Source organism: Stegostoma tigrinum, chromosome 6, assembly GCF_030684315.1.
Source record: "Stegostoma tigrinum isolate sSteTig4 chromosome 6, sSteTig4.hap1, whole genome shotgun sequence".
NCBI lineage: Eukaryota > Metazoa > Chordata > Chondrichthyes > Orectolobiformes > Stegostomatidae > Stegostoma > Stegostoma tigrinum.
The window spans coordinates 60982079-60998070 of record NC_081359.1 but is presented as its reverse complement, the minus strand read 5'-3'; the positions used below and the strand labels follow the sequence as shown (position 1 = coordinate 60998070).

General features: G+C 39.7%; 1 protein-coding gene across 5 annotated transcripts in view; it reads right to left on the bottom strand.

Moving 5' to 3' along the window:
• The window catches only part of LOC125453113 (mitogen-activated protein kinase kinase kinase kinase 4), a 272621-nt gene that overhangs the window by 108390 nt on the left and 148239 nt on the right, over window positions 1–15992 (bottom strand). For all 5 annotated transcript variants that reach the window (XM_048532228.2, XM_059646599.1, XM_059646598.1 and 2 more), the window contains one exon: window positions 5031–5156. In XM_048532228.2, the coding sequence (XP_048388185.1) occupies window positions 5031–5156 (126 nt within the window). The remainder of the gene's footprint in view (window positions 1–5030; window positions 5157–15992) is intronic.

Genomic DNA, 15992 nt, shown 5'->3' with positions numbered 1-15992 from the left:
AACCCTGCAGCCCAACGGTATCAACGCGGACTTCACAAGCTTCAAAATCTCCCCTCCCCCACTGCATCCCAAAATCAGCCCAGCTCGTCCCCTCCCCCCACTGCATCCCAAAACCAGCCCAGCCTGTCTGTGCCTCCCTAACCTGTTCTTCCTCTCACCCATCCCTTCCTCCCATCTCAAGCCACACCTCCATTTCCTACCTACTACCTCATCCCGCCTCCTTGACCTGTCTGTCTTCCCTGGACTGACCTATCCCCTCCCTACACTCTCCTCTCCACCTATCTTCTTTTCTCTCCATCTTCGGTCCGCCTCCCCCTCTCTCTCTATTTATTCCAGTTCCCTCTCCCCATCCCCCTCTCTGATGAAGGGTCTAGGCCCAAAATGTCAGCTTTTGTGCTCCTGAGATGCTGCTTGGCCTGCTGTGTTCATCCAGCTCCACATTTTGTTATCTTGGGTTTTCATCTTAGTACCTTTAGGAAGTCATGTTAAACTTATAAAAGATTTGTTAGACCTCTACTAGAATACAGTGTACATTTCTAGGCATCACACCTTAGGGAGAATGTAAGTGCTCTGGAGAGTGCTGAAGACATTTACATGAATAGTTTGATGGATAAGAAAATTCAGTTACAAATACAGATTGGAGAAATTGCGACTGCTTGCTTTGAGGAAGTGAAGATTAAGAAGGGATTTGAAAGAAGTTATTAAAATCATTACTGGCTTAAACACAAGTGAAATCAATGTTCCACAAGTTGGTTGTTGTTTCAAAGCAGGAGATGATACAAGTGAGACCAGACGTTACCAACACTTCTGATAAGATTTTTCAAGCTTGCATTTTCATTGCATGAATTTGGAACGCTTTGGAAAAATCAATGTAATCAGAAAGGAATGGGCAATAATTCTCTCTCTTGAGGAACATGCACAGAATATTGGGATAACAAGGTGTAGAGCTCGATGAACACAGCAGGTCAAGCAGCATCAGAGGAGCAGGAAGCCTTGTCTAACAAGTCTTTTAGAGTTTTTCGAAGAGGTAACCAAGAGAGTGGATGAGGTTATGGCAATGGATGCTGTGTATATTGACTTTAGTAAGGCCTTTGACAAGGTCCCGCTTGGCTGGCTAGTCATGAAAGTTAGGTCACATAGGATCCAGGGAGACTAGTTAAATGGATTCCAAATTGACTTAAGTGGTAGGAAGCAGAGGGTGATGGTTGAAGGTTGTTTCCTGGACTGGAGGCCTGTGACTAGTGGTCTGCCACATGGGTTGGTGCTGGGACCTTTGTTACTTGTTATTTACACAAATGATCTGGATGTGAATGTACAAGGCAAGATTAGTAAGTTGGCAGATGATACAAAATTAGGCGGTATCGTTGATAGTGAAAAAGGTTATCAAAAATTACAGAGGGATCTTGATCAGATAGGGAAGTAGGCTGACAACTGGCAAATGCAATTCAATACAGATTGGTTTCGCACTTGGAAAGTCAAACCAAGGTAGGAATTACACGGTAAATAATAAGGTGCTGAGGAGTGCTGTCAAACAGAGGGACCTAGGAGTTCATGTACATAGCTCATTGTAAGCGGTGTCACAAGTGGACAGGGTAGTGAAGAAGTCATTTAGCATGCAGGCCTTCATTGGTCACAGCATTAATTATAGGACATTACATTACAGTTGTATAAGTCATTGATGAGGCTGTACTTGGAATATTGTATAGAACTTTGGTTACCGTGGTGTAGGAAAGACATAATTAAACTGGAAACTGTGCAAAGATGATTTACGAAGATGCTGCCAGGGCTAGTGTGCCTGAGTTATACAGAGAGGTTGGACAGAATAGTACTTTATTCCTTGAAATGTAGGGGAATGAGGGGTAACCTTATTGGGGTGTATAAAATCATGAGAGCCATAGATAGGATGAACGCATATAGTCTTTTTCCAAGGAATGGGGAATTGAAAACTAGAGGGCATACCTTTAAGGTGAGAGAGGAAAGATTTAAGGAGGACCTGAGGGGAAACTCCTTCATGAAGAGAGTGTATATATGGAATGGGCTGCCAGAGAAAGTGGTTGAGCCAGGTACAACAGCAACATTTAAAAAACATCTGGATAGGTACATGGATGGGAAGTGTTTAGAGGGATATGGACCAAATGCGGGCAGTTGGAACTAGCTGAGTGGGCACCATGGTCAGCATGGACAGTTTGGGCTGAAGGGCCTATTTCCATGCTGTATTTCTCTATGACTCTATTGAGTTATGTCTGAAGAAAGCCATCCACTGTTACCCTCATCCTACTGAAAGCTTCACCAACAACTTATCGATTTGCACATTGACAGTTTTAATCTCTGTGCTCTAGACATTCCAGGATGAGTAGTGGTGAGCTTTCTCCTGGATTATAGTGCCTTTTTGGCAGATTCATTTAAGGATTTATTCTAACATCATCTTCAGCAATGGGCTGGGCAGAAGGACCAGTTGCTAAGTATCCTAATTAAATTGTGGTTGCATATGATTCAAGGTATTAATGGTAAGACATAAGAAACATTTGCCAAATGTTGATTTACTTCAGGTCTGGAAGATCTTAAATTCACTCCTTTAGATGCAACACTTATCTTGATTTGTTTTTGAAGAAGTGACAAAGAACATAAATGTGATGTGCTGTATTTTAGTAAGCCAAATCAGGAGGGACATTTACATTTAGTGATAGGTTCCTGGGGAGTTTAGCTGTACAAAAAGTCCTTGGGGTACAGATTCATAGTTCCTTGAATGTGGCTTCACACGTATACAGAATAGTGAAGTAAGCATTTGGTAAGCGTACCTTCATTGGTCAGTGCATTGAGTATAGGAGTTTGGATGTCATATTGAGGCCACTTCTGGAATACTGCATTCAATTCTGGTCTTCCTGCTATAGGAAAATGTTATTAAACTTGAAAGGGTTCAGAAAAGATTTCCCTGGAGCCTCGCAGGCTGAGGGGGTAATTATGGAGGTTTTATAAAATCATGAGGGGCATGGGTAGGGTGAATAGATTCGATAATTTCCCCACGGAAGGGGTGTCCAAAACTACAGGTTTAAGGTCAGAGGGGAAAGATTTAAAAAGGGCGCCGAAGGGTCAATGTTTTCACACAGAGGGTGATGCATGTATGGATTGTGGTGCATGTATGGATTGAGCTGCCAGAGGAAGTGGTAGAGGCAGGTACAATAACAACTAACGCAAGATATCTCAACGGGTACATGAATAGGAAGGGTTTAAAGGAACGGGGTCCAAATGCTGACAAATAGGACTAGATTAATGCAGGGTATCTCATCAGCACAGACAAGTTAGATAGAAGGGTCTGTATCCATGCTGTACAACCTTACGACTGACTATTTATTAGTGTCCAGTTATACAAAAAGAAAAAGCCAATTGCAACTTGTATAAACAATTTTAGACAAAACAGAAGTCCATGGCAGGGGAAGACAGAATATACAATCCCCCTTGGAAATAAACACCATAAATGCTCACATTCTTCTTTGTAAATGCCAAAAGTTTGTCACAGCATCTTTCCCAATTGTCAGATTTGTTGCCATATCTAGCCTTTTTAATTCTGTTCTTTTCATCTTACATAATGGTCAACTCCCCTTGTTAGCTGCCTTTTTTTTTGAGTTTTTGCACCTTAAAGTTGTTCTAAGTCATGGTTTGTTTTCTTTAAAGACTGTCTATTCCCTTCGTACAATCACGCTGTTTAATACATTTTCTAACCTAGCTCAGCCAAATTAGGTAATGCTTTCATAAATTCCCATATTCAAATTTCACATCCTTACTTCAGATTGAACCACCTTACTTTCAAACAGTACACACAATTTTATCATATTGTAGTCACTCATCCCTAAAGCCTCTTTTACAGGATTATTAAATCGCCTTTTTACATATACTAGATCCAATATCACCCGTCTTCTAGTCAGTACTTCAACATACCATGCTGGAAAACCATCCGTGACACACTCCAGAAACTCATTCTCTGCAGGTTTAGTGCTTAATTGGTTTATCCAGTCGCTTTGCAGATTCAAGTCACCGATAATCACCAAGTGGCACATACAACAAGCTTCTCTCATTTCCAGATTTATACCGATCCCCACACTACCACTACTATTCAGTGGCCTATAAATAACTCCTACCAATTTCTGCTGTCCCTTGCTCTACCCAAACAGAATGCACACGTCGCTCTTCTGTTCCGAAATCAGACCTTGCTAATATATTGATCCCATCCTTTATGATGAGTGGAACCCCATCCCCTTTACCTTCCTGTCTGCCCTTCCTAAGCACTGAACATTCTTAAATGTTTAGTTCCTAGTCCTGGTCACCGTGTGGGCATGTTTCTGCAATGGGAATTACATCATAACCACTAACTTGTGTTTTTGGATCATCAATCCTGTTGTAAATACTGCGTGCATTCAGATAGAGTGCCCTTAACTTAGTCTTTTTTGAAATGATTACATTATTGAGGAATTTCTCAGGTTTAACTTTGTTTCTGCTGTTTTCTGGTTTCCTTCTCAGCTTTGCGATTTCCTGGAACCATCCTTATTTTCCTTAACGCAGATTAGCCCTCAGATTCCGATCCCTGAGAAGCTTGTTTAAATTCACCCCAAATGCACTTACTAGTCTCCCTGGGAGGATATCTAACTCAGTCCTGTTAAAATGTAATCCATCCAGTTTATGCAGGTCTCACCTGCTGAATGACTCAGAAACATAATGCCCTCCCTCCTCCACCAGTTCTCCGCTAACATTTCAATTGATTGATCCTTATGTTCTTGCACTCACGAGCACCTGGCATTGGGAGTAATAGTGAGATCACCACTCAAGGTTCAGCATTTGAATTTCCTTCATAAACCCCTTCAATTCATTACTGAATTTTTATTAACTGTGAATTAAAATTATTGGACAATTTTATACTTATAGATCAAAAAAACTTTCAATTTTCAGTAATTTCTTCTTTAAAGCAAATCATTCACTGTGAATGTTAATGAGATATTTCCGAAGATACAGCAAAGCACGATATTTGTTTTTCTCACCCAGAGTTGATCATCATGTCCAGGAGGACTTTTCTTTATAAAAGCACCATAGTAGGTTGCTATATTTCTGTGGTGAGAATATTTTTTCAACATGTTGATCTCCAATTTAATTTCTTCTTCTTCATCCTGTAAGAAAAATGTAAATACTTGAATGCTGAATCATTTGAAACATGATAAAAGTTTTTTTTTGATGTCTTGCAAGTTTCTATTTTTATTTAAAATCGCTTCTAATTCCTTTCCATTTGGAACCAGAGACAAATCAGCCCTGGACTGCAATTGAAAACGTCTTGATGCGTCTTCTTCCCACTTTAGATCAAAACATATTAAATCACATACAAGACATTTGAAAGCCCTCTGCACTACGTAATTTTTCTATTCAAACTTTCCCTCTCATATGGTCAGGGAGAAGACTGTTAACAGCATAAGGTTGCTTAATGACACTGTCAGCTTTTGCATCCAAAAGACTGTCAACACTCAGAGCTCACCCACAAATAATGCTGCAGTACTGGAAGGCATTATCATCATTTAACCTCTTCAAGGAGTCAGAGAGAAGAAAATCAGCAGATAAAACTGGTCACAGAAAATTTGCAAATAACAGAATATTTTATATGTACAACCTTTGTGCATAGAACATCCTATTACGAAAACTACATTTTTGACATTTTCTCAAACAATCTGGTGTAAAACACACTTCCCTTCTCGCTTTCACTATCTTTTGAGTCATTTTCAACTATACTTTTCATTTCAGAATAATTCATATTTGCTCCTTCAACAACAAAGACAGGCTCACCTTGAATGTGTACATGCATTTTCTTTTACCCATAAATTAATTTGCAACTACCTCAGCAACAAGCAGACAATAATAACTAAACTATTGTAATCTTGAAGATCAGTCAAAATTGAATCGTCTCACTTCTACCTAAAAAAAGCATCCCTGTTATTTTGGTGAAACAAAAAAATTTAGTTACAACTTCTCTATCTACCCTACAATGATATATTTAAAACTGCACACAGTACTCTATTATTTGATTCTAGTTATGTATAACATTGCCTCCTTGTAGTTGTGTTCAATTACTCTGGATGCAAAGTCAAGGATTTAATTTCCAATTTTTATTGATGTGATCTACTTGCTCTCTACTTTCAATGGCTGATCAATGACTAAATAAAAGATCCATTGCTCTAAAATCTTAGTACCTGTTGAAATTAATGCAACTCGGCCATGTAAGAGCAGTAGATTGCTTGAGTACTCTGATCCCAACAGGATCTACTGGTCACTGAATTACAAATTAGTGCCTGTTTCAGTTTTGTTCCTGAAAGGGGTAAATAGCAGCAGGAAATGACAGTCTGCTAACAAGGAAAAACACTGGAGAGATGCATAACAACATCAATGATTCCTGGAGTTCTGCTGCCATTTTCGGTTTTTATCCCCACATTAATATAGAAAGTGCAGCAATTAATAAGGGTTAAAAAACTGTCCAAAAGACAGCTGTGCTTAACACATTACGAAACGTAAGTGTCAGCAATACCTGTTCAAAATACGCAGCCAGTACATGACAAACATGGATTTTAACGATTGATTCTGATTAACATTTAATTTTAACTCATGTCAAAAATATGACTCTATTGTAGTATGCTTGACAGCAATTGTCACTGTTTCCATTGAGAAGGTGTAAATGAAGTTAGTTCAATAATAATTGCTTACTGAGAGTCCACATGGCAAGAAATCTTTTCTCAGTGTAATATCACAGATAATGGTGACGAGCCTAGAAATGATTTATTTCCTTTATTTCATTTGAAAATTCAAGATTGAAGGAAGTACAGATTTGTAATTATATTCTGACTCTCTATAATCCCAAGAAAGAATGGTCTTCAGCATGTGACTCCTCACCACCGGGATTAAGTGTGGTTTCAGGCCTAGACCCTTCTTCAGAATTGAAGAAGAAATGACCCTTCACCGTTTCTGAAGAAGGTTCTAGGCCCAAAACATCAGCCTTTCTGCTCCTCTGACACTGCCTGGCCTGCTGTGTTCATCCAGCTCTATATCTTATCTCAGATTCTCCGGCATCTGCAGTTCCTACTACCACTGTTGGAGAAGTTCAGTTTGTAAAATGACCTGAAAACTCTTTCAGATTTTAAAGTTTATTCAAACAATCACCCTGGGTATAAATTTTTACACAACATAATACAAGCATACAAGAATAGGAGAAAATGAGAAAGAGAAGTTACTGCAATGAACAACTTTTAAAAATTAGGCTGTATGGTTGCTCTGGCAAAATTGCTCTTCCTAGGAGCAGGGATGCAGTTGAAGGCATATTATAATTCCTGCTGGCTAGGAATTAGTTTACTTTTCAGGTAAAATACAAAGATTTTTTGTCAAAAATCAAGGTTTTAACATAGGCCAAGGCTAAAGGCAGACTTTTAGTTGAGCCTGAAGTTACTTGCGATTTTTCTATACCAATGTAAAAAGCAAACTGAAAAATGGATTCAAAGCTGTATAATTAAAGCTATTCAAAAACCATAGGTTTCAATCATGTAACTAGGGTTTCTGGATGAGTCAGTTGAGCAATAATCAAGGGTTTTGATGTCTCTGTCAAAAACCATTTGCTCTTTTAGGAGACAATTGTGGGGCCATTGGCACCCTCTCAAGCATAAAGCATTTCAACAGCTTTTACTTTGTTCAGAACTAGCTGACGTAGGCATTTTGCATGCTATTGCTCAAGACTGGTTTGACTGGAATAACCACATAGTGCAAGAATGCAAAATTCCAGGAGGGCAATGAGTTATCCTTGTCCAAAGGACATCTCTAAACAACCTTTTCTGTGGAGGATAGCAGCGATCTCAATTCCAGCAAGTCAATATTTTAAGCAAAAAATTAATCAAGAGAACATCATTTTTAAAACAACCATTTAGGACCTCTTTCTATGCCTTCTGGGGTGACAATATATAAGTGGGGCACATAAGTGATAATGGGAACTGCAGATGCTGGAGAATCCAAGATAACAAAGTGTGGAGCTGGATGAACACAGCAGGCCAAGCAGCATCTCAGGAGCACAAAAGCTAACGTTTCAGGCCTAGACTCTTCATCAGAGAGGGGGATGGGGAGAGGGAACTGGAATAAATAGGGAGAGGGGGGAGGCAGAAGGTGTTGGTAAAGTGGATGAACTGTTCAAGCTCCTCTGGGGAGCAAGAGGCAGTGCCGATACAGTCATCAATATAACGGAGGAAGAGTTGGGGTTTGGGACCTGTGTAGGTGCGGAAGAGGGACTGTTCCACATAACCTACAAAGAGGCAGGCATAGCTTGGGCCCATGCGGGTACCCATGGCCACCCCCTTTGTCTGTAGGAAGTGGGAGGAATCGAAAGAGAAGTTGTTGAGGGTGAGGATGAGTTCTCACGAATGAACTCATCTCCACCTATCTGGACTCCATTTTCTCCCCTTTGGTCCAGGAACTCCACACCTACGTCCATGACACCACCCACGCGCTCCACCTCCTCCAGGACTTCCAATTCCCTGGCCCCCAACACCTCATTTTCACCATGGACGTCCAGTCCCTATACACCTGTATTCCTCATGCAGATGGCCTCAAGGCCCTCCATTTCTTCCTGTCCCGCAGGCCCGACCAATCCCCCTCCACCGACACCCTCATCCGCTTAGCCGAACTCGTCCTCACCCTCAACAACTTCTCTTTCGATTGTAGGTTACGTGGAACAGTCCCTCTTCCGCACCTACACAGGCCCCAAAACCCACCTCTTCCTCCGTTACATTGATGACTGCATCAGTGCTGCCTCTTGCTCCCCAGAGGAGCTCGAACAGTTCATCCATTTTACCAACACCTTCCCCCTCCCCACTCTCCCTATTTATTCCATTTGCCTCTCCCCATCCCCCTCTCTGATGAAGGGTCTAGGCCCGAAACGTTAGCTTTTGTGCTCCTGAGATGCTGCTTGGCCTGCTGTGTTCATCCAGCTCCACACTTTGTTATCTGGGGTACATAAAAGTGTTTCTGTTAGCAACACGTAAACAAGTTTAAGATGGCTACTTTTCTCAATGCAGTACACAACATTCATATTTTTCCATCATGGACTATATTTTTCAGCAAAAAGCTGTGCTCTTCTCCCCCTCTATGTTCTTTCAAAATCCCCACTGCAACTTGAATGTATTTTATTACACTACCCTTTATTTATATAGTATCTTTAATGCATTAAATATTGCAGAACGGCTTAAAGGGATACTACAAGACAATATTTGTTACTGGTCTACATATGATACTGGGGAAGATGATGAGAAGCTTGATCAAAGAGGTAGGTTTAAAGGAGTATCTTAAACAATGACAAAGTTTAGGAAGGGAATTTCAGAGCTTAGGGTACAAGCTGATGCAAACACATTCGCCAACAGTGGAGCAATTAAAATCGGGTGCTACACAGACCAGCACGGAAGGAGTTCAGATAACTGGGAGGGTTGTGGGGTAGAGGTGATTACACAGAATCAGGCAGCAAAATCATGGACCTAAAATCAACAATGAAAATTTAAAGATCAAAATGCTGCTTGACTGTGAGCTAATTTACATCAAGCACTGGGTGGCGGTAAATGAGACTTGGTATAAAAAGAGCAGAGTCCTAGAAAAGCTTAAATTTACTATAATGTGGGACACTAGCTCGGAGCACATTGGAACATGCATAACGAAGACGATATGTCGTGATTCAGTAACAGCAGGACTGTGGCAAGGCAAAAGTTCAGTGATATTATGGAGGTGGAAAAAAATTATTTTGGTGATGGCAGAAACATAGAGTTGGAAGTTCTTAATGGGTCAACTATGACACATGGGCTGAGATTAGCCTGTTTCATTCTGAAAAGCAGGAATGAAAAACAGAAAAATGCTCAAAGTACTCAGCAGGTCAGGCAACAACCACAGGGACACATGTAAAAAGAGTGTGACCGATGACCTTGTTCACATTAAGCCAAGAGGATCTGAAACAGGAAAGAATAGACTTGATTATGTCGATGTACATAATGTTAGCATGATAATCAAAGATTTTCAGCATTTTTTGTCCTAAACAATTAGCCTATTACATAATTTCCATACTCGTAGGCAAACATAGGAACAGGAGTAGGCCATTCAGCCCCTTGAGCCTGTTCCACCATTCACTAAGAACGTGGTTGGTGTGTGGCCTTACTCCGTATACCTGCCTTTGGCCCATACCCCTCAATACCTTGGTTTAACAAATGTGTATCTATCTCAGATTTAAAATTAACAATTGACATCCACTACCATGTGTGGAAGTGATTTCCAAACATCTTCCAGCCTTCTGTGTAGAAGTGCTTCCTAACATCTTTCCTGAATGGTCTGGCCCTAATTCTCAGACCATGCCCCTAATTTGAGAATTGCCAACCAGTGGACATAGTTTATCTTTATCTACCCTGTCTATTCCTCTTTATACCCTAAAAACATCAATGAAATCACCCTTAGTCTTCTAAATTCTAAAGAAAACAAGCCTTATTTATATAATTTCTCCCACAACTTAACCACAGAAGTCCAGGTATTATTCTTGTAAACCTGTGCTGATCTCCCTCTCGGGCCCAAACATCCTTCCTAAGGCAGCATTCCATTTAGCTTTCTCTATTATTTTCTGCACCTGTTTGAGGGATTGAAAGATATTTGCACATGAACTTTGAAACATCCACCGCATTTAATTTCACACAATCTAGAAAGAACCCTCATCGATCCTTCTTTGGTCCTAAAATGGATAACCTCACACTTACTTTCATTGAACTCCATCTACCAGTTTAGCCCAAGCACTTAGTCTATCAATATCACTTTGTTATTTTATTCTATAGTCTACATTATCATATAACTTTGCGTCATCAGCAAACTTACACACATGACTTTCTGTGCCTTTATCCAAGTCCTTAATAAATAATGAGAATAATTAAGGTCCTAACACAGATCCACGTGGGACACCACTGGTCACATCCTGCCAATTTGAGTATCGACACATTATCCTTACTTTCTGTCACTTGCCACCCAACCAACTTTCCAGTCATGTCAGTAATTTGCCAGTTCTGTAGGCTTCATTAACAGCATCTTAAGTTAAACTTTAACAAATGCCTTCTGAGAGTCGATAAAAAACAACACCCAAAGACATTCCCGATTACTAAGTCACAGCTTCAAAAAAAACTCAATTAAGGTTATCATGCAGTATCCACCAGTCATGAATCCATGCTGGCTCTCCCTAATTAACTGAAAATGTTCCAAGGTGTTCAGTTATCCCATCCTTGTTTAGAGACTCCAACAATTTCCCCATCACAGATGTTTGGCTAACTAATTCCCTAGATTTCCTCTTCTGCCTTTTTTAAAAAGTGAAGTGACATGTGCAATTTTCCAATCCAGAGAGACAACTCCTGTATCTGGTGAATTCAATGATTATTGTTAAGGTGTCTATAATGTGCTTCACTACTTCCTTAAACATCCACAGATGGAAACCATCCTGGGGACATGTCACTCTTAAATTCCATTCATTTTCTCCTTACTGATGTTTAACTTGCATTAATTTTTTCAGTCCCTGATTCCAATCCATATTAATTTCCTCAGGTCCTCCAGGAAGCTATCCTCCTTTTCTATTGTAAATACTGAGGCAAAGTAATTATTCAATATGTCTGGCATTTCCCCATTGTCATTGGCAATACCTCCAGTCTCTTTCAGTCTTTAGTGGACCAACATTGTTCCTGGCCACCAGTTTTCCTTTTATGTAACTATAAAAATTAATTACTGACTCTCATGTCCCCGACACGTTTATTTTCATAATCACTTTTAATGGCCTTATAAGCTGCTATCTGGCCCTGTGCTGGTCTTTGTATCTTTTCCATTTAGCAGGATCTGTCTTGTTTGCATTTCTGTAAGCCTTTTTAGTTTTATGCTATCCCTTATCTCTTTAGTTGTCCATGGCTGTTATTTTTCCTATGAAGGGAATAATTCCTTTGCAAGGGTATCATGTGGTTTTGTACTATGTTAAGTGGTTTTTTTAAACATCCTCTACTGTTCTTCAGTTATTTACCCATTATCAGCTTTTCCCAGTTTACTATGAGCATTTCTATCTCCTCTCTTAAAGTTCGCCTTACCCAGATTTACATTAGTGACTTTAGTTGCTAATTTGTGCTCTTAGCTTTTAAACACCACATTGAATTTGATCATGTTATGATCACTATTTGATAAAATGTTCATATACAATTAGGTTACTAATTAAATCAACTCATTACCAAATCCAATATTGCTTGTCCCCTTGCTGTATCAAGGGCATATTGTTGTAGGAAACTATCTCCAACAAACTCCAGAAATTCACTACCTTTCTGACAGGTGCTTGGCTTCCTGTCACAATCCAAGTAATAGTTGAAATCTTCCATTAATACTACTTCAGCTTTGCTACACACTTGCCCAATTTCTACATTTATTTAATCTAGCTCTTCAGAACAACTACTGGAGTAATATTCACAATACGTATTACAGATTCTTACTGTAGCTCAGTTCCACCCATTCAGTCTCCACTGAATGCTTTCCCTTTAATGAATCCTCCCTCACCTACAAAGCAACTGATCAAAATGTTGGGTCTATGGGTGTATTTCGTTTTGGTATTGCCAACATAAGTGATCTATGTGTACAGTTTCTATCCCACATATCATTCCTGGCTCTAGAAATTGAAGGCTTAGCTGTAAGTCTGGTCGAAGCGGAAGATGGTTTTTTCAACTCTAATTTTCAAATTGCATAAAACAACTAATCTTCTAGATGCTTATCACAGAACTATAAACCGGGATAGCTTGTGGAAACTATTACAAATGTGAGATTTGAGATTACATTTTAGAACCTATCTTTTTGGCTTTTAAGATCGTGGTTTGAAGGATTCATCTCTAAATGTAGGTTTAATGTAGCCCTATGAGCTCAATATTCCCAAAGGGCTGTAGAGCTTCCAGAAAGCAGACCACCACCTTCTCAAAGACATAGACAATAAATCCTGGCACGATACCACATTCCATCCCAATTGTTATTAAAAAAGCCAGGTGAACCTCACTGGAGTCTGTCCAACAGCAAATCTGAGTAATTTAGTTGTTTGATCAAGAGGGGATTGCGTTGTTGAAAAGTGCCAAACTTTAATATCTGTGGGTAGTGCAGCTGTTTCTACGTCCACAATGAAAAGACACCAAGTCTCCCAAGGATCAGAAACTTGTTACCAGTATCAAACTGTAAATACTTCACTGCAACTGCTCTCCTCACTTCTTAAATGAATATCAGTGGTAATTCGAGAAACCAATTAACTAATCTACTTGGATCAAAGGCTAGTGGGTTTCCTATTTCCACTGACAGGAGGGTCAAAGAAGTGTCTCTGAGATCAGATTATAGGCTTTCCTATAAATCCACAGATTACACAGATAGAAGGGGATCACATTTTGGTGTTGGATGACCTGCAACTCACTGGGAGTTGAGGATTTGTTTGTCTCAATAAGGCTGGAGGGAGAACCACAGGGGAAATAGCTCACAGTAAAAGATAGTATTCGGAAAGGAAAATAACAGAAGTAAACTCTTGGGAGTTGCGAAACACTTTGGATGGATTCTAAATAACAAAATTGAGGGTTTTTTTGCCAATTCAAGTAGAAACAGGCAAATTCTATCTGGTTGTTTCAAGACGTTGCCTGTAAGAGGAAATTATTTTTTCAAGTATTTTGTCTTTAATCATTGATACAGTAATGATTTTGTTAAAATATGAAATCTTTAATCATCATCCATTCAGCTGATTTGAATTTATCTTTAAACCATCAGCTGTGTCTACATAGATCATTACACAACATTCAGTCATGCCTATCTTGGGATTCATAGGTAGCAACATTTATGCTTCAAGTTTTTTCAACAAAACTGTACATCACATTTTTGCTGGGTATGTATATATGCTACTCCTGGCTTCTTTTGCCAATTCCATGCCTGCTGGTTAGTCTTACTTCAGCTTCAGAAGTAGCTTTCCCTTATTTACTGAAACAATAAAGATGTGAAGACGATGGGGTTAGTAGAGTAAATAAGCTCAAGCTTGTTACTTATATGGGTCCGGTCTCATGTGGCGGTTGGCCTCATTTCCAGCTCCGCTTTGTAGTGGTTGGTATATGGGGTCTATTTCCATGTTTGATGCTGACATTCTGGGTTGAGTACCAGGCCTCTAGTAATTCCCGTGCGTGTCTTCGGTTGGCTTGCCCTAGGATGGTTACATGGTCCCAGTTGAATTTGTCCAAGTGTATGGAAACGAGAGATGTTGGTCACGTCTTTTCGTAGCTAGTTGGTGCTCATGTACCCTGATAGCTAGCTTTCTTCCGGTCTGTTCAATGTAGCATTTGCGGTTAATTGTGGATATGGGATCTGTTGTTCTTGTCAGTAGTTGTCACAGTGTAGCTGTGGGTTTGCGTGCTATCACGATTCCTAGTGATCAGAGTAATCTGGTGGTCATCTCTGATACGTTCTTCATGTATGGCAGGGTGACTGGCGTTCAACACACAACTCAACTTGTCGTACATCAAGAACATATCAGAGATGACCACCAGACTACTCTGACCACTAGGAATCATAGCAGCACATAACTCCACAACTACACTATGACAACTACTGACAAGAACAAAGGATCCCATACCCAAACTAACAGGAGCGATTTTATATATAAAATCCCATGTAAGGACTGCCATAAACAGTACAGCGGACAGACCAGGAGAAAACTACCTACCTATCAGAGTACATGTGCACCAACTAGCTACCAAGAGACACAACTAACTATCGCTTGTTCCCACACCCTCTGAAAAAGGCGGCCACCAATTCAACTGGGACAATGTAACCAACCTAGGACAAGCCAACCAAACAGACACCTGGGAATTCCTACAGGCCTGGTACTCCACCTGGAACTCCATCAACAAACCTGTGGAAATAGACCCCGTAAACCAACCACTCTGAGACAGAACTGGAAATGACATATATAAATAATGACATATATAAATAATGACATATATAAATAATGACATATATAAATAATGACATATATAAATAATGACATACATAAATAACAAATGGTACAGACCAACAATGCTTCATCAGAGGTGCACTGATGAAGTTACCTAGTATGGTGATGAAATGTCTGCAAACCAGCCTACCATCTCGGCAAACAAATCAACAATCCCATCGACAACCCAAGCTCCAAATCTTCTCAAAAACTTTAAGCTCAAGCTATTTTTCTGTATTTTTCCACCAGCCTATTTGCCTTAGAGAATGTTAAAGGATTTGCTTTTTCATATATAATGGCAAGGCCAGGAGTGACAGACTGAATTCTTTCTGGCCAGGCTATGTTTATTCTTTTAGAATTTTGTTTTTTGAAAAAAATTATATTAAAAAAAATTCGCTGGTTCTACCGGATTTAAAGAATGAGCAAGAAAGAGAGAAGAGTGCAATTGTCCACTAGAATGTAACATCTGCTTAGGGGGGAAATAAATTGTGTTTGTTTCCTGTGATTTTTATTTTAGCATTATAAATTCCTTCTGATACATTGTTAAAGGTAACAGGCTTGTGAGACAAAGGAAGATGGGAATATTTGGGACTTCTTACTGTATAGAAAGCTTAAGGGTATAATTTAGGGATTTAGGGAAGAATGAGAGAGAAAGGAAGAAAGAGGAGCAGCTTGAGAAAGAGCAAGAGAGTACAAGAGTCAAGGCGCAAGAGTGTGACAGTGCCCAAACCAGAATGCAAGGGAAAGAGAACATGCACAAGACAGGAAGATGTTGAGAGATTTACTGAGACACAGACTTCAGAGTTAGGATTTCTGCTTCACACAAAGAATTTCTGACTTGAACCATCTCTGCTTCCCAAGCGTGGCATTTGTCTCAAAATATTTCTGAACACCCACAATCTGTATACCCTTAAGCTTTCTATACAGTAAGAAGTCCCAAATATTC